We start from the raw sequence: 19926 nt of genomic DNA, 5'->3' as shown, positions 1-19926 counted from the left end.
AACATTTACTCATGTAGATGGTTCCTCTGTGCCATTGGTTAGAAACCCACATTAAATGAGAACATGGGCAACACTTAAAAGTGGCCAAGTCATAATCCAGGTGTGGACCTGGGCAGGGGAGAGGAAGGGGCACATGATTCAAAGGAGATGGGGCTGCATTTGTTTAGAAGGACTCATGAGAATTTCTTAGGGTCCTATAACCATCTTATAGTCCATTCTTGATTATCACAGGAACGAGGTAGACAGAAGAAGGACTCCTCTTATTCTCAGAATAATCTAAAATGATGGAGAATTAAACAAACCAACAAACCCCTTACATCTGGCTTTGGCATGCTGTCAATGTCGATGCAATTCAACACACCCACCCTCTTTCTGCATCCCCTGTGCCCAATCCCTCCCTGAGCTGGCTGCAGAAGCAGTCGGGGAGGCAGCTGGGCGGGGAGCCACCGAAAGCTATAACATGGATAACCCATTTGCTGAGATTCAAGGATCTGTCCCAAACTGGAAATATTTTCTCACAGGCAGCATAGAGAGGCACGCCCAGCTGTGCAGCCAGCTCATCTGCCTAGATGAATGGATGATATAAAAAGGTGGATAAATTAGGTTGTGCCTACAATTGTACCAGTGGTCAGGGAACTTGGCCCTATAACCAGAAAGACCAGCAGGCTGGGGAAGATACATTGTGGTCCTTTTCTTCCATTTCTGATCCCTTCTCTCAAAATGACTATGTTTCAATTCTTTATCTTGGTCCACTTAGAAACAGAATTGCAGGGCAGCAAACACACCAGCATTCTTCAGTGAAGGAGAGAAGGAGGTCTGGGAGCATTTTTTTTTTTTTTTTTAATTAATGGAGACAGAGGTTGGGACCAGCTGCAAGGAAATGTGTACCCAGGACCCATCACTGCCAGCCTTACCATGTGCTGTGAGATCACCGGGATCAGAAAGCAGAGCAAAGCGTTTCTCAGGAGCATCCTCTTCTCCCAGGACTGACTTTGGAATCACACCCAGCAGAGTCTGAACCCACCACTTACTAGCGGGTGACCTTAGGCTCTTTACTTAATCCGAGCTACAGTTTTTCCCTCATCTGTCCCCTGAATGCAACAGCATGTGTGCTTAGCCCAGTGCTCAGCACGCAGCCAGCAGTCAGCGAGGGGTCCACATGATTATTCATGTGCCATACTAGACGGCTGGGGGTAGAGCAGAGAGAGAGCTGAGGACTAGGGCTCTGTCCAGCTTCGGAATGACAGGGAGGTGGGCTATGGAAACAGCAAAAAGCCACTTCAGGGCATAGGGGAAGGCAGTTTGAGGGGAGGGGTGGAGTAGCCACCAAGGCTCAATGGCTAAGAGATGCCGTCACACACATTCATTCGGGCCCAGCAAAGCCTGGAGACAGGACACACAGGCACATATACACGTCGGTAGCGCGCCCACACCCGCACCCACGGAACACCTGTGTAGGTCCCGCTTGTCCTTCAGACACTTACTTGCACACGTCTTCCCATCGCTGCGGAGCACGTGTCCCTCAGGACACTGACAGGCAAAGGATCTGTCCACGTTGACGCAGGAGTATTCACAACCATGGTCACTCAGCAGGCAGTAATCCACCCCTGCAAAACCAAAAGCCAGGCAGCCCTTTATCAGTGAGACCTCTGGGCGACGGTGATGGGATCAAGTGACCATCATGCCCACCCCACCCTCCCTCGAAGGCATGCAGTCCCAGTGGACATCCCCACCATCTCCCGGAGCAGAGCAAGGGGCAGGGGAGGAGTGCCCACGTACAACCTGTGCCTTCTGCAGTCACATAGGTTTCACTCCTGGTGCAAACCTTCCCCTATGAGAGGAGCGTGCAGGGACTCACGGGAGCAGGTCTTGAGGTCCTCGTTGATGAGGAAGCCTTCTGAGCACTGGCAGACGAAGGACTCCTCCGTGTTCAGACACAGCTGCTCACAGCCATGGTCCTGCTGTGCACAGTGGTCCACTCCTGCATTTCACACATGTGAAAGCATAGAGGAGCCGAGGGGGCAACACCCCACCAGCAACCAAGATTGAAAAACAAAACCGGAGGCATAATGAGCCACGGGGAAGGTGTCATTCTACCCCACACCCCTGGCCCCTCTAGAAAATCAGCCTGGCTTGTTGGTTTTCTTTCCCTTTTCACCCAGGCTGGAGTGCAGTGGCGAGATCTCAGCTCACTGCAACCTCCGCCTCCTGGGTTCAAGTGATTGTCCTGCCCCAGCCTCCAGAGTCACTAGCTGGGGTTACAGGTGCCTGGCACCACGCCCAGCCTTCTTTCCCATTTCTTTGTTTAAAGAGTAAAGCATACAACCCCAACGGCTGGGAAATGCTGTCCCTGGTATTGATGACAGCAGTACTCTGCCAGGGCCATGGTGCACAGAATCCACAGCCTCAGGGCACCTCTGAGAGCAGGTGCAATTCCCATTTCACAGAGAGGAAAGTGAGGCTCAGGAAGATCAAGGTCAAAGCCACACAGCTGATAGAGTAGTGCTTAGAGTGCGGGTTCTGGCATCAAACTACCTAGATTCAAATCACACCTCTGCCACTTCTTAGCTATGGATGCTGGGCAGTCCCACGGCCTCTTTGCCATCGTTTCCTGATTTGTGAATGTGGATGTTGATGGTTGCTTTCTTATAGGAACAGGGTGAGAATAAGAGGAATTGATTCACGTAAAGCGCTCAGAACAGTAGCTGGCATACGGCAACCACTTAATGAACACATTATTATTATCAAGTAGTGCTAAGAATTAGTTGTACCATTTCGTTTCTAATTGAAAATGAAAAAGAATTGTCATTCTCAATGAAATCAATTTCGTTGTTTTACCCCCATCATCAGGACATCCGGATTAAAAAAACAAACCAAAGCCTGGGCCTGCATGTGTGGCCCATCCTGGCATCCGAATGCTGCACAGCTGGTCCTCCGGGCAGCAAGCGCCGAAGGCTAATGAACACACAGCTGTGGTGGACGGCTCCCACTAACAGCCCTGCAGGCTGCCTCCCCGGTTTCCCTGATGGAGAAAATGCACCTCCAGAGACTGGACAGACACTGGCGGCCTTGTGCAGGACTGCCAAGTGGGCCTCTTGACTCCCACAGAGCCTGGGACCAGTGCCTTCTGGAACATTCCACTGGTGGATGTACCTCCTGCGAACACTTGCTGGATCTTGGGAGATACACGCCTGTGTTCACATCCCGATGTTGCCATTTGCTAGTCACAGGACCCTAGGACAGTGACTTAATCTCTTTGTGTCACAGTTTCCCCTTGTGGTTTAAATGGGGACAAGAATGTGGGTGCCTAGTAGGGTGGCTGTGAGGATGCAGGGAGTTTATGGATGGAGGATGCTCAGGGCATTGCCTGCAGAGTGAGTGCCTCAGAAGCACTTGCTGTCTTTATGGCCTGGGCTCCCTGATCCCTCAGGGAAAGCAGAAGCCCATGGCTTTCTCTAAGAACTGCGAGACAGAAATGGCTTGGTTTGTACTTTGAGTTGACTAGATCCCAGAGAGAAGGGAAGGTCCGGATCTCTTGTGGTCCGTCCTTAGAACTCTTCTGGCCCCCAGAAGCATGCTGGGAGGGGCAGTCAGGCCATGTCCCTGGTGATCTGTGTGGGCTCAGTCAGGTCAAGACCACCTGCCCTGGGAAAACTGCCAGGGCCATCAGCAGGCAGACCTTACACTCCAGGAAACAGGACACACACAGATCCATGGTCACCAGGGCATCTCCCGTCGAATGGGAGACCCGCTCCCCGCCGGCCTCTCATGAGGACTCACAGACATGCAGAGGCAACACACAGCAGGCACTGACTTTGGTACTAACTTTCCAGTTCAAAAGCCCTTTGGCCTCCGAGATCAGTCCTTAGAAAGCCTTTACCGAGGCACTTTGTTCTCTCTGGACACTGGAGGGGCCCGCTTTCCTGAGGACTGCCCTGGACCTCTTATTTCATCTGGGAAACCTCCCTGCCGGTCATGTGGAGCCCAGTGCTCAACAGCTGCATTGTCCTTATTCACAATCTATCTCTGTCTCCAAAGGGGAGCAGATGTGGAGCTTGCTGAGTGGAAAGGCACACAAAGGGCCCCTTCTGCATAGGCCATGTCATGGAGGTGGGGCCCTCTCCCGCATGCCAAGGGCATAGGGTCCATCGCCACACTCAGGCGCTCCCACCCTGCTGGCCAGGACTTGTGGAGACGGTACCTCATAAAAAACCATGGAGCTGCCCAGCTGGCAGAGCCTGCAAGTTCCCATACATTTACATCACCCAGTGGAGCTTTGTTGTGGCTCTGACACAAGAAAATTAAGACAAGCCTTCTCAGAAAATCCCATGTTTCTTGATTCTGCCTTCAGGTCAGCCTCTGTAGCCCATTGCTTTCCAAGGTCTGTCCCCTCCGGCCTCTTGTCCCAGTGTGGCGCCAGGCACTGGCACTCTCACAGGCTCCACAACTGTTCCCCTTGATTGGAAGTTTACCCTGTGTCAGGCACCAGGCTAACGTATCGAAATGGCCCCGATTTCTCCCTATAAAAACCCTGCAGGAACAATATGACTATTAGTTTTGCTTTTTGTCATAGATGGGAAATCAAAGCATGGAGAAGTTAAATAAATTGCCCAAGGTCACACACATCTAGTAGGTGGGAGAGGTTGGATTTGAAATTAGGCCTGTTTGACCTAATAAATGCGCTCAACAGCAAATACTAATATTAGTTAACATTTAATGAGTGCTTATGCCTAGCAGCACTGTTCTAAGTATTTTACGCATTTTTTTTGTTTTTTGTTTTTTGGGTTTTTTTGGGATAAAGTTTTGCTCTTGTTGCCTAGTCTGGAGTGCAATGGTGCAATCTCAGCTGACTGCAACCTCTGTCTCCTAGGTTCAAGCAATTCTCCTGCCTCAGCCTCCCGAGTAGCTGGGATTACAGGTGCCCGCCACCACACCCAGCTAATTTTTTGTATTTTTAGTAGATATGGGGTTTCACCATGTTGGCCAGGCTGGTCTTGAATTCCTGACCTCAGGTGATCCGCCCGCCTCAGCTTCCCAAAGTGCTGGGATTACAGCGTGAGCCACAATGCCCGTCTATTCCTATTAATTCTTTTAATCCTTGAAACCCAAGTTGGGTAGGCCGATAGTATTAATAGTCACATTCTATGGATGATGAACCTGATGGACCATCAGGAAACCCCAGGGGCTCCAGAAATGACTGGTTGCTAGTGAGCCCGCCAGCGCGTGTGAGTGGACCCCACCCTCCATCAGCCCCCCCACCCCTAGGGTACACTCACGGCTGCAGGTTTTGCCGTTGGGGTCCAGAGTGTAGCCACGGCGGCAGCGGCAGTAGTAGCTCTCCTCCGTGTTGACGCACTCGTGCTCACAGCCTGGTTTGTTCAGTGCACAGTAGTTGATCCCTGAGGGGAAGAAGGGCAGACCCTCCTTCAGACTCTGGGCTTCTCCCAGGGCTGACAGCAGCCGCTCTGGGCTTCCACAAACCCCCATGGAGAGGGCTGGTGGGTGCCACCTGCTGAGGTGAGCTGGGACAGATCATGCGTCTGCCAACCAAGTGCCAGGCCTTGAGCTAGATGCAGGGATTTAATGACGACTAAGATGGAGGCCTTGCCTCAAGGGATTCAGGCTCTGGTGAGGAGTCAGGCAAGGACAGCAACTGTAAGACAATGCAGAGCACAGAGCAGGGGCCTCACTGAGTCCTGGGGTGAGAGGGTCTTCCAAGAAGAGATGAGGCCAACTGGAGGCCCCAGGGAGGAGGAGGAGTTCCATAAGTAAGGGAGCTCCACAGGAAGGAGAATGTGAGGACTCAAGGATAGCAAACACAAACGCCTGAGGGTGAGGGGACAAAAAACACAAGTGCTTGGGGACGAGGGGACAGTGAACGTGAACGCCTGGGGACGAGGGGACCGTGAACGCGAACGCCCAGGGACGAGGGGACCGTGAACGTGAACGCCCCGGGACGAGGGGACAGTGAACGCAAATGCCCCGGGATGAGGGGACAGTGAACACAAATGCCCGGGGATGAGGGCGAGAGGCATGCCTGGGGAGTTGTGAGGAGCTGAGTATGGCTGGAGCATGGGAGAGAGATGAGGCTGGGAGGCAGAGGGAGCTGGCCCACCTGAGCATGGCTGGTCATGTGGGCTTTGCAAGCCCCAGGATGGATCAGTGAAGGCTCTAAACGGGTGACTGGAGGTGAGGATTTTGGTGGAGGTGACAAGGCCAGAGTTATGTCTTGAAGAAGACTTTGCAGTAGAGGTGGAAAGGCAGGCAAACTACACTAAATCTTCAGGAAACCAGGTGAGCTATAGGATGCAGAGAAAACAGCTCCTGCTCTCCCGGAGCTTGCTTAAAAGAGAGCCTGGCACCTGAAGTATACCTGTGGATTCTCTAGCATTTTCCCTCTTTGATGGCCAAAGAGCAAGCCAAGGCTCAGTTGAGCTGAGCTGAACTGAGTCAATGGCCAAAGAGCTGAGAGCTGGGGTGAGGGCCACACTCCCCAGCCTACCTCCTTCCAAGAAAGATAGAAAAACTAAGAAAATCGTCTCTCTCTCAAATTAACCTGATCACTAGGGCTCAAAGCATGTAGAGAGTTCTGTCTACAGTGACATCTGATAGTGACATTGGATGGCACGAGGCAGAATAAACAAATGGTGATCTTGCAAAATATCCAGTTATTTAGGGAGGCAGGAGTTGGTAGTTTCATGAAGAAGGGTTCAAATGCTTCACCTTTGTCTGTTGAGATCACGCTGGCATCCTATCATGGGACTGGAGGAGGCGCATCTCTGATGCTGCCCCAGACTACTGCAATTCTGTCCTATGGTAAGGTCGCTCTATCCATGCTGTGTTTCTGCCAGCAGATGGAAACTGTCATAACCAGCAAATAAGCAATTCCTTTCCTGGTAGAAAATGCTAAAGCCGTAAGACCCCATACATAGCAGGCTCCAGGGGAGACGGAGAACTGGAAAAGGACACAAAATGAGCTTGTGGAGAGCCTTTATGAGACTGGCGTTGCGGGAAAAGGTCACCACCGACCTCATTGGATGGGCTGGATCAGTTTAACTGCACAGCATTGTTCTTTCTCTGGGGATGTGGCAGACACTGTTGGTTGTCTTGCCAATAACCATTACCCCATGACCCCCAAGCATGAGTCATGGCTGGTCTGAGCCAGCGTGGCAACCATGTTCTTCTTTGTCAGTTATTGGTCAAGGGGTGAGAATATGCCCTAGTTCTGACCAATGAAACAAAAGAAGTTTACTGGGGGCCTTCAAGAAAAATTTTTCTTCCTGAAAAGACAAAGGTGGCCAGGAGCAGTGGCTTGTGCCTGTAATCCCAGCACATTGGAAGGCCAAGGTGGGCAGATCACTTGAGGTCAGGAGTTCGAGACCAGCCTGGCTAACATGGTGAAACCCCACCTCTACTAAAAACAAACAAACAAAAACAAAATTAGCTGGGCATGGGGGCACGCGCCTGCAATCCCGCTACTTGGGAGGCTGAGGCACGAGAATCGCTTGATCCCAGGAGGCAGAGGCTGCTATGAGCCGAGATTGTGCCACTGCACTCCAGCCTGAGACTCTGTCTCAAAAAAAAAAAAAAAAAAAAAAAGGTGTATGAAGAGAAACGCTTTTGTCTGTCCTCTGTCCTTTCTGCCTTTGAGTCTACTAGTGTAAGGATATGATGCTGGGAGCTGCAGCAACCATCTTGTAACCAAGAGGTGACAAGGATGAAGATGAAAATGCAACATGCTTTGCCAGAATAGAAAGAAAGAGTCTGGATTCTTGATGACATCACTGAGTCACTGAGCCATCCAAAGGACCAACCACCTTTGGACTTGTTAGGTACAAAATAAATGTCCTTAAGACACCATTAATTGGATTTCCTGTTCTGTGTGAACAAAAAACACTATAACTGATACAGGGAAAATGATCTGAAATCACAAAGTAATGAATACATTTTATTCTTACCATGTATCTGCCCAAAAGTTATTTGACGAAGTTCACATCCACAAATCACTTGAAGATATGACACATTACCCTCTTGCCTCAGTGGCTCCTCGCTGCACTGGCTAACCTCTACCTTCCTTCACAGTCAGCTCAGCGTCATTTGGTCATCCTTTGTGACCTCCCAAATGAAGTCAGTTCTTTCTACAGGACCTCTCTTTCATAGCATTCATCACAATGGTTATGTAGTACATATATATATATATATTTTTTTTTTTTTTTTGAGACGGAGTCTCACGCTGTTGCCCAGGCTGGAGTGCAGTGGCGCAATCTCGGCTCACTGCAAGCTCCGCCTCCCGGGTTCCCGCCATTCTCCTGCCTCAGCCTCCTGAGTAGCTGGGACTACAGGTGCCCGCCACCGCGCCCGGCTAATTTTTTTGTATTTTTAGTAGAGACGGGGTTTCACTGTGGTCTCGATCTCCTGACCTTGTGATCCGCCCGCCTCGGCCTCCCAAAGTGCTGGGATTACAGGCTTGAGCCACCGCGCCCGGCCACGTAGTATATTTTGTATCTGTGATGGTTCAAAGTCTGTTTCTTTCACTAGACTGAGTTTCACAAGCAGGGACCATGCCATCTTTATTTTTCTCACTAATAGTGGCAATTTGATAGTAACTTTAGTAATGATAATCATAGCTGCTGCCATTTGTTAAACACCTGCTAAATGCCAGATGCTGTGCCAACCACTTTACAAACATAACTTCATTTGACCCTGCAAGATATGTGTGATTATTATTCATATTTCAAAGCTGAGAAATTGAGGTATAGTGAGGTTAATAACTTGATCAAGACCCACTGCTAGTAAAAATGGAGATGTGAGTGGGACCCAGACCTGAGGGACCTCTCAAAGGGTCTATTAAAGGATCCGGCTGGACACGGTGGCTCATGCCTGTAATCCCAGCACTTTGGGAGGCCAAGGTGTGGATCACTTGAGGTCAGGAGTTCCAGACCTGCCTGGCCAACATGGTGAAATCCCGCCTCTATTAACAATACAAAAATCAGCCAGGTATGGTGGTACACATCCGTAGTCCCAGCTACTCAGGAAGCAGAGGTGAGAGGATCACTTGAACCCAGGAGATGGAGGTTGCAGTGAGCCAAGATCACACCATCGTACTCCAGCCTGGGTGATAGAGCGAGATTCCACCTTAAAAAAAGATTAAAAAAAAAAAAAAAAGAATCTGTGAGGTGCCCTCCCAGGTGACTGGTGGCTGGAGCTTGCTTCACGCCCAGAGTATGAGCAGAATGGCTGCAGACAGAGTGCATGGGGAGAAGGCTACAACACGCATGGATGGCCTAGAAGAAGAGACACCACCTTGCTGTGTCACTGACCCTTGGCGCTCTCTCTCTAGAACCCACTCCCATGTGAGGAGAGGCAAGATATTGTTAGCTGTGTAAAGTTTCCATTCACCTACCTGACTCAGCAGCAGCCTCACCTGTGCAGGCCATAACTGAGTGCCAGGAAACAAGCCAAGAGCTTCGATGGAGAAAAATGAGATGAAACACCAGCCACAGACAGACAGACAAACACAGAACATGAAGGCCCGCAGTCTGGGGCCTGTAGGAATCACTCCATTACACCATCAGGGAAAGGGGAAATGATCTTTAGTCAACTCTCTCTTTAAAACCCGGCATTCAGCCACTGTGGAAAACAGCATGGCGGTTCCTCAAAAAATTAAATCTAGAATTAACCATATGATCTAGCAATTCCACTTCTGGGTATACACATCCAAGTTCACAGCTGTATTAATCAACAAAAGCCAACAGGTGGAAGCAACCCAGGGGTCTGTCACAGGACGAGTGGATAAACAAAGGACGATGTATAGATACAATGGAATCTTATTCAGCCTTAAAAAGGAAGGAAATTCTGACACGTCCTACAACTGAATGAACCTTGAAGACATTATGTCAAGCTATATAAGCTGGTTACAAAAGGACAAACATTCTATGATTCCACTTATATGACGCACCTAGAATAGTCAAATTCATAGACAAAAAGTAGATCGGTGGCTGCCAGGAGATGGAGGAGGAGGAGCTGGGGAATTACTGTTTAATGGGTATAGAGTTTTAGTTTGGGATGATGAAGAAGTTCTGAAGATTGAAGGTGGTGATGGTTACACAGTAATGTGCATGTGCTTAATATCACTGGACTATGTACTTAAAAATGGTTAAAATGGTACATTTTATGTTATATATATTTTGCCACAATAAAAAAGCCAATGTTGTCTTTAAGAAAAATTTATATTTACATATTTCAAAACAACATATTGTACACAATAAAAGTATACCATTTTTGTCAATTTTTTAAAAATAAATGCCAAAAAGATGTACAACTGCATTGTATCAATTTTAAAAATATAAAAAGGAGTGCTCACTTCGGCAGCACATATAATAAAAATATAAAAAGAAAAACATTTTTAAAAAATTAAAATAAATTAGTAAACAATGTTTCAAGCAAGATTTTTTTTTTTAAAGAATGATTTACACATGAGGCAATTCAACTGAAAAACATTTAGATTCTTAAAGAGGTTATCACCCAGCAATCTGGCTCACAGCAATTCAAATACCACCCTTTTTGGCTGGGTGTGGTGGCTCAGGCCTGTAATCCCAGCACTTTGGGAGACTGAGGTGGGTGGATCACTTGAGTCCAGGAGTTTGAGACCAGCCTGGACAACATGGTGAAACCCCATCTCTACTAAAAATACAAAAACTAGTCAGGCATGATGGTGCACGCCTGTAGTCCCAGCTACTCGGGAGGCCAAAGTGACACAATTACCCGAGCCTGGGAGACAGAGGTTGTAGTGAGCCAAGACTGCTCCACTGCACTCCAGCCTGGGCAATAGAAGGAGATTGTGTCTGAAAAAAACAAAAACAAAAACAAAAACAAAAAAACCCTCTCCAAATGGTTCTTTTTAGCAGCGGTTTAACGGTGACTCTTTGCCTTCTCACCACCCTTTTGTCATATTTCCTCATGTGTGTGCTTCTTAGATATTCACTCACTCACTTATTCATTCACTAAATATTTATTGAGGACCTACTGTGCATCCTGTATCTGGTACCACGATAGGTGCTCTGATGTGGCACCCACAGGTCAGGAGGGACACAACTTAATCTGGTAAGGCCCAAAGTGTCCACTAAAGCTCTGTGCGGTCAGATGACAGGACTGTCAGCAAACAAATCAAACGATCTTTCTGAGTGCTGACTTGTGAAAGAGTTGGAGGCCTGAGGAGGTAAGACTGAAACCATGAAAGATCCCCAGGCAGTACATTTTGATACCAACAGAGTGCACAGATAGTAAGTTTCCAAAAAACTGGAGAGGCAACAGGGTGTTAAGGCAGGAAGTCCTGTTCCTACAGTTTAGGAAATCCAGGTCCTGAGAAGTAGAAAGTAGCTGCTCAGGGACACATAACCAATATGAGTGACATTGCCAAGCCTGGACGTCACGTCTCTTGGCTCAGTCAAACCCGTGGGCTTCACACCGATTCTTGAGAGTACTCATCATGGTACCAGAATCAGGGATCCTGGAGTCCAGCACAGGGGATGAACCACATCTGATTTGGCCCTAGGGCTCTACCTGGGCAGGAAGGGCAATCACAGTTTCTGTGCTTTGCACTGTTGCCTTAATAATTCATGCTGTAAACTGATGACAGCACTCTCCAGGAGGAGAAATTGTGCCCAGATGAGGAGCAAGAACAAATCCTGGCCAAGAGTCTTTTCTTCAGTAGGATTCTGCCTTGATCTTTTTTCCCCCAGTTTAATTTGGATGACATCAAATTCCTTTAAAAACAGATTTCATATTAGATTTGAAAATTGCCCACATCCATCAACCTACTATTAAATGTAAACGGCTGTACCCTGGGCTGCAGATTTGTAATGCTCAGATCACTCAAGAGACCTCAGGCTTCTAATAACGGACTCCAGATTTTCAAGCCCAGTTTCTTGGCTTCCCTCATCCACATAATGCTCCAGAGAGACAGTGAGCACTCGCTTCCGTTTACAGCTGTCTTGCCCTAATGGACTGAGTGCAAGCATGAAGTCAGGGGCGGCTCCTGCAGGCTGACCTCAGGAGTCAGGGTTGGGTTCACAGCAAAGACAATGGAAAATGTAACGATGAGGCAGGACACTGGGTGAGGGCTGATGAGGACACGAGCCTTTAGGAACAAATTTCGTTTTTCTTGGATGAAAAAGTAGGGTGCCTGGCTAAAGAGGTGCTATACCCACTGAATATACATGGATGAGCATTAGGGACTCTGGTCTGGGCCACAGCTAGCTTGCAAACAGGCCCACCTGGGGACCAGTCTGTAGCACTCAGACCACTCCCAAATGGTCACTCCCTCTCTACTCGCCCTTCCATTCTCAATCTTCTTCTTCCCATGTATGCCTGCATTGCACTGGACCTCCTCTTATTCCAAGTGCCTCTCCAGGAAGGGTGTGGAGGGAGTAGCAGAAGTCGAGGGACTCAGACAATTGGTAAGAGATGCAGAACGTCAAGAAAATGTCCTCCATCCATAGCCCCAGGCCTGACTTGTTTCCTTTTTCCCCCTCCATTAGTAACACATGAGGAAGCTTGCACTGAGCATCTGAGCTGAACCAGATCGAATCACCACCCACAGAAGAGCTTTGGGTCTGCAAATGTGAGTCCACCTGGGAGTGACTTCCCCTGGGCGCAGTCAGTCCCTCACACACCCACTCCTAGCAAAAGGTGTAAATAGCACAGAGTGGCCAGACCAGAAAAGTTGGCCCTCTGACCTATTCCAGGCATGTGTGGTCTTATGGAAAATAGCTTATCTAATTGTTTTCACATCTGAATGCTCTCCATTAAAATTTTCATTTAATGCTTGAATGTGTCCAGGGTTTGTACCCTCACAAGGCAGTGGGAATAGTTTTATAAGAGAGGCTCCGTTTCAAAATCCGGGATTTGCAACCATCTGCCACTATACACAGTTTAACACTTGCTAGAATGAGTATAAAAGTTAATCTGTGCTATGAGCAGAATGTGACTCATCTGGATTCAGTTAAACAGCTCATGGTGCTTTTCAAAAAAGATATATGTGAAACCTTTGAAAACACAGTCTTGCCATGCGGAACACTGCTGTACACACCATCAGGAAGAAATGGGTGAAGGAGCATACAGAAAATTACATCCCTCAATGGATGCTCCAGAGAGTTCTATGAATGACATTGTCAGCAGACCCCAAACAATTCAGTGTGCATAAGTGTGGACTGACTAGGGAAAGATTTCCTGAAAAAAAAATCCACAACTTGCACGCCTAAAGAAGGCTATCTTTCTAAGAAGATTGATGAATTAAAAAAAAAAAAATACCCACAATTTCTCCAGGATGATACATTGTAGAAAGATTCACTTACTCATTCCCATTCAGCAAACATTGTGCACATCTGTGAATGCCAAGTACTCTTTGAGCTTTTGAGAATTCAGCAGTGAGAAAAAGATAATCGCCTCTGTCCTTGTGGGCTGTCCATTCTAGCAGTCTCTCAGGAATGGTTTGTCTTAAACAGGTGCCCTCTGGGGCCTGTGCTCAGATCCCCAATCATGCCCCTTGATGTGCCAGATGACAGGCATTTGAGGCACTCAGCACATCCTCAATATCATCCCGCTGACACCCTGTACCCCTTGAATCCTGCTGGGATGTCCTAGAGACTCATTTTTCTTCTTCTTTCCTATCAAAGGGAATAAAGCTGCAATGTCCTCCCTCTTAGCATCCATCAAGTGTCTTATCTTGTAGGACTAGAAGAAACCAGCTCCTTCTACCTCTCATCTCTGGGCCCATTCTTTTCTTTTTCCAAGATCGCAATGCTACGGGAATAAGGGGGAGGGAGAGTGCACCTGCATTTCACATAGGTGGGAGCTTCAGCTTGGGTCCCCACTTGGCTAATTGAATCTAATGACCAGACCTATTCAATATCCAAAAATAATCCACATAATAGGATCTAGTGAAAAAGTAAAGTAAACAGCAGAATAATGTTAATAGAAACAATGCTGAATACAAGTACATCTTGCTTAAGATTTGCACGGAAAGGAAAACTAACTAGAGGAGCATTTAGCAGAACAAGCCCTTCTCCAGCTCCCACTGTAACTTACTTCTGCAGGTTTTCTTATCTGGATTCAGGGTAAAGCCTTTCAGGCAGCGGCAGGAATAGGAATCATCTGTGTTAACACACTCATGCTGACATCCGTGATTAGATGAGGCACAGTAGTCTATCTCTGGCAAGAAGGAAAAATCACAAGAATGGCAAACCAATCAATACAGCTACCATATGAAAACCAGGGATTTCCAGTCTTCATTTTCCTAAACAGGTAAAATCCCACACCTCACAGAGTCGCACTATGAAGGGGTCTCCTAATAAAGCTACTTCCATGTTTAGAGATACGGCCTCTCCTAAGAGAAACTTCTTCTCCTTCTTTCCTTCTCCTTCTTCTCCTCTTCCCTCCTTCCCCTCCTCCCCCTTCTCCCCCCTCTTTCCCTTCCCCCTCCTCCCTCCCTTCCCCCCTCCCTCCCTCCTCCTCTTCTTTCCCTCCTTCCTTCCTTCCTCTTTCTCTCTTCCTTCCTTCCTTCTTTCCTTCCTTCCTTCCTTCCTTCCTTCCTTCCTTCCCTCCTCCTCCCCCTCCTCCTCTTCCTCCTCCTCCTCCTCCTCTTCCTCCTTCTTCTTCTATTATTATTATTGTTATTATACCTGGACTCTTCTGCTAGGCAAAGACAAACTTCCTGACATATTAAAAAACGTTTATGCAACCAACAAATTTGTGAACATGCTGTCCTTGTCTTGATTCATGTAGGAGCCACTAAAATGAAAATGGGGTATTTGCCAGACTGTAGGCTGAGAATGGTTTAGCTGAGTGTTTTACTGAATTTAAGCAATTAAAACAATTAAACGTTCCCAAAGCCAAACTCCAAACCACTTATACCCATCAAACAGTGAGCCAAACAATAAGACACAAACTCATATCCTGGGAAAAATAAGGCCTAGGAGTGAAAAGAATAAATACTCTGAGTTCGAAACACCTCCTGGTTACTTTACTGGGCTCGGCTGCACATAAACAGGATCTTTACCTCAAGATTCACAGAGAATGTGACCTCTAGGGATACACTAATTTAAACCAAAATATTTTTTTAAAAAAGTATTTCATGAAATTTGTCATAATGAAATTTTACTTGTGTATTTTTTTGTTTTTGTTCTTTATTTTTTATTTCTTTTTCTCGTATTTTTTGTATAAGTATTTTTAAATATGGAAATAAACTTTTATTGCAGAATTTGAGCAAAGTATTTTCCCATAGTGGAACTTGAACACATTGTTTAAAATTGCTTGAAATAAATGACCACTGATGGAATCTTAAAAGGAGTCTTTGTTTTGATGAGGGTTTTTATTATTTTAAGGAACATTTGAACTGCATAAATAATCTTCCTAATAAATAATTTGGTATAAATGAGAGTTCCCAATCCATACCAGAGGAAACAAACTGAGTAAGGGAAAGATATACAATATTCTTGAAAGGAAAAAATGTTGAGTAAGATGCCAATTTTTCCCAATTTAAACTTATGGAAACGTTAAGCAAAATATACAATCATGTCCAATTTCAAAAATGGACTGAGTAGTATAATAAATCCATGTACATATCACCCAGCTTCAGGAGAATCAATCTATGGCTGCTCTGCTTTCAACTACGTTCCAACTCTTTATAGTAAGATCCCACATTACTTTGAAGCAAACCCCAGACATTATATTGTTATTATTATTATTATTATTATTATTATTTGTTTTGAGACAGAGTCTCGCTCTGTTGCCCAGGCTGACGTGCAATGGTGCAGTCTAGGCTCACTGCAACCTCCGCCGCCCGGGTTCAAGCAATTCTCTTGCTTCAGCTTCCCGAGTAGCTGGAGTTACTGGTGCGTGCCACCATGCCTGACTAATTTTCTTTTTTTTTTTTTTGAGATGGAGTCTCACTCTAACACCCAGGCTGGAGTGCAGTGGCGTAATCTTGGCTCATTGCAAACTCTGCCGCCTGGGTTCAGGCAATCCTACTGCCTCAGCCTCCCAAGTAGCTGGGATTACAGGCGCCTGCCACCACGCCCAGCTAATTTTTGTATTTTTAGTGGAGATGGGGTTTCACCATCTTGGCCAGGCTAGTCTAGAACTCCTGACTTCGTGATCCACCTGCCTCAGACTTCCAAAGTGCTGGGATTACAGGAGTGAGCCACCACACCTGGCCCAGACATTGTATTGTTTTGTCCATAAATGCTTCATAATGTAGCTTTAAAACACTGGAGTCTTTATAAACAATATAATTGCAATACCATAGTCATATATAAAGGCATTTAAAAAATCTTTCCCTTTTAAAACAATTTCAAGCTTACAAAAAGTTATAAACATAAAAATAGTACAAGAAACACTTATATACTCTTTACCCAGATTCACCTTCATTAACATTTTACCCCATTCTTGTGATTACTTGGTCATCTCTCTGACCTATGTAAGGGTACATCATATACATTCTGGTCCTTTCCCTTAAAAACAGTCTGTGTTTCCTAAGAGGAGGGATATTCTCTTATATAACTGCAGTATGGTTATAAATTTCATAAGTTTACATTGATACAATACTTACATTTAATCTACCATCCATATTCTAATCTTGTCAGTTGACTTAATTATGTTCATCAGAGCATTTTTCACCTTCCAGTACAGGATCTAGTCTAGAGTCAGAGACTGTATTTTGTTTTCGTATCTGCTTAGTCTCCCTTAATCTAGAACCATGCTGCCTAATATGTCTATTTAAATTAAAATTGATTAAAATGAAATAACAATAAAAATTCAGCTGGGGTGGTGGCTCATGCTTGTAATCCCAGTGCTTTGTGAAGCTGAGGCTGGAGGATTGCTTGAACCCAGAAATTTGAGACCAGCCTGAGCAACACAGCAAGACCCCATTTCTAAAAAAGAATTTTTTTTTTTTTTTGAGATGGAGTCTTGCTCTGTTGCCCAGGATGGAGTGCAGTGCCACAATCTCAACTCACTGCAACCTCTGCCTCCCGGGTTCAAGCAATTCTCCTGCCTCAGCCTCCTGAGTAGCTGGGACTACAGGCGCACGCCACCACACCCGGCTAATTTTTTGTAATTTAGTAGAGACAGGGTTTCACTGTGTTGCCCAGGCTGTTCTCGAACTCCTGAACTCAGGCAATCCACCCGCCTCAGCCTCCCAAAGTGCTAGGATTACAGGCATGAGCCACTGCATCCGGCAAAAAAAGAATTTTTTTAAGCTAGCTGAGCATGGTGGCACCTGCCTATAGTCCCAGTTACAAGGGAGGCTGAGGCCAGAGGATCTTATGAGCCCAGGAGTTGGTGATTGCAGTGAGCTATGAGCTATGACTGTACCACTGCACTCCAGCCTGGGCAACAAAGCAAGAGCCTGTCCCTAACAACAACAACAACAAAAAAAAGAAACAAAAATTCAGTTGCTGGGTTGCACTGGCTGTATCTCAAGTGCTCAATGGCCACATATGGCTCCTGACTACTGTATTGTCTGATGCAAACAGAGCATTCCATCCACCAGAGTGTCCCACTGGATAGTGATGGGCCAGAACATTTCCACAGCCTCTCTTTGTGTTTTATGGCATAGCAATTTTGGAATAATACAGTCTCTTCTACTTGTTTTTAGTTTTTATGAGGTATAATGGACAAAAACCAAACTGCACATACTCAAGAAAAACAATCTGATGCATTTGCATATGTAACCTGCCATGAAACCATCGCCACAATCAAAATAATAAGCATATGCATTACTCTCAAAACTTTCCTCCTGCCCCTTTCTAATTATTCTTCCCTACTCTCTCCAGTCCCAAATAACCATTTATCTTCTATCCAGATAAATCAGTTTGCATTTTCTAGAATTTTATTTTTATCTTCTTTTTTTTATCTCCCTGAGGAATTTTAAATAAGTGTAATCATAAAGTATGTATTCTTTTTGGTCTGGTTTCTTTCATTCAGCATAATTATTTTGAGATTCGTCCATATTCATATGTGTGTCAATAGTTTGTTCCTTTTTATTGCAGAGTAGTATTTCACTATGTGATTATAACACAATTTGTTTATCCATTCACTTGCTGAAGGGCTGTTTACCTGTTTCCAGTTTGGGGCTATCACAAATAAAGCAGCTATGAACATTAATGTGCAAGTTTTTGTGTGTACATACGCTTTCATTCCTCTTGCATAATGGCTGAGTCATATGGGACATGTATGCTTAACTGCTTACACATTCCCACCAGCAATTTATGAGAGTTCCAGTTGCTCCGTATCCTCATCAACACTTGGTAATTTTAGTCATTCTAGTGGGTATGATTATCTCAATATGACTTCACTTTGTATTTACCTAATGACTAATGTTGTTGAATATATTTTCAAATGCTTCTTTGCCATCTCCATATATTCTTTGGTGAAGTGCCTATTCAAATATTTTGCCCATTTTTATTGAGAGGCTTGTTTTTTTGTTTTTTTGTTTTTTGTTTTTTGTTTTTGTTTTTGACAGAGTCTTGCTCTGTCACCCAGGCTGGAATGCAGTGGCACAATCTCAGCTCACTGAAACCTCTGCCTCCTGGGTTCAAGCAATTCCCCTGCCTTAGCTTCCCAAGTAGCTGGGATTACAGGCACCTGCCACCATGCCTGGCTAATTTTTGTATTTTTAGTAGAGACAAGGTTTCACCACATTGGCCAGGCTTGTCTCAAACTCCTGACCTCAAGTGATCCACCCGCTTTGGTCTCCCATTGTGCTGGGATTACAGGCATAAGCCACCGCGCCCAGCCTGAAAGATATTTTTAAAATTTCATATTTTGATTGTCCATTGTAAGTATATAAAATTAACTTATTTCTGTATATTAATTTTGTGTCCTGCAACCTTGATAAATTCACTTGCTATTAAAAGTTCTAGTAGCTTTTTTGTAGATTCCACTGGATTTTCTACATAGGTGATCATGTTATTTGTTAATAAAGATGGTTTTTTTTTTTTACAATCTAGGTATCATTTATTTATCTTTCTCTGTCTTATTGCACTGGCTAGAACTTCCAGTACAATATTAAATAGAAGTGGTATGAGTGGACATTGTTTTATTCCTGATCTGAAAAGAAATTTTATTCCTGAAAGAAAAAGAAAATTTATTCCTGAAAGAAAGCACTGTCTTTCACTAGTAAGTATGATGTTAGCTGATGGTTTTTTCGTTGATGTACTTTATCAGATTGAGGCAGTTACCTTCATTCCTAATTTGCTGAAAGTTTATTTGAAGAATAAATGAATGTCAGATCTTATCCAATGTCTTTTCTGCATCTATTGAGATGGCTCATACGGTTTTGACTTTTTAGTATGTTAATATTATGAATTATATCGATTGAGTTTTGAATGTTAAGCCAACTTTGAATTGCTGGAATTCACTTGGTCATGATGTATTGTACTTTTTAATATATTGTTGAATTTGACTGCTAGAAACTATTTAAAGAAATTTTGCAGGTATTTCATGAGAAATATTTGTGTCTAGTTTTCTTTTTTTATGTCTTTCTTTTCTGGTTTGGGCATCAGGGCAATGATAGCCTCATAGAATCAGTTGAAAATTGTTTTTCCTCTTTAATTTTTTGGAATAATTTGTGTAGAATTAGTATTAGTTTTTCTTCAAATGTTTGGTAGAATTCACCAGTTAAGCCAACTAGGTTTGAAGTCTTCTCTGTGGGAAGGTTTTAAAGTGCACATTCCATTTCTTTTAATAGATAGAGATCTATTCAGACTATATATATATATAGTGTGTATATATATATGTGTGTGTATATATATAAATATGTGTGTGTGTGTGTATATATATATATATATATATATATATATATTTTTTTTTTTTTTTTTTTAGTCTGTCAGGGGACAGGGTCTCACCCTGTTGCCCAGGCTGGAG

The 19926-nt window shown here is 45.0% G+C and overlaps 1 protein-coding gene across 8 annotated transcripts in view; it reads right to left on the bottom strand.

Moving 5' to 3' along the window:
• Nucleotides 1–19926, bottom strand: part of MATN2 (matrilin 2) — a 168735-nt gene that overhangs the window by 28092 nt on the left and 120717 nt on the right. For 4 of the 8 annotated variants that reach the window (XM_005563764.5, XM_005563765.5, XM_065519467.2 and 1 more), the window contains exons 7-10: nucleotides 14089–14211; nucleotides 5277–5399; nucleotides 1859–1981; nucleotides 1485–1607 (exon numbers count right to left, since the gene is read on the bottom strand). In XM_005563764.5, coding sequence (XP_005563821.3) covers nucleotides 1485–1607; nucleotides 1859–1981; nucleotides 5277–5399; nucleotides 14089–14211 — 492 coding nt within the window. The remainder of the gene's footprint in view (nucleotides 1–1484; nucleotides 1608–1858; nucleotides 1982–5276; nucleotides 5400–14088; nucleotides 14212–19926) is intronic. The other 4 variants (XM_045398536.3, XM_073999165.1, XM_073999167.1 and 1 more) reach the window with 1 other exon arrangement.

Source organism: Macaca fascicularis, chromosome 8 (assembly GCF_037993035.2).
Source record: "Macaca fascicularis isolate 582-1 chromosome 8, T2T-MFA8v1.1".
NCBI lineage: Eukaryota > Metazoa > Chordata > Mammalia > Primates > Cercopithecidae > Macaca > Macaca fascicularis.
The sequence above is the reverse complement of the archived record's forward strand: the minus strand, read 5'-3'. Positions and strand labels throughout refer to the sequence as shown.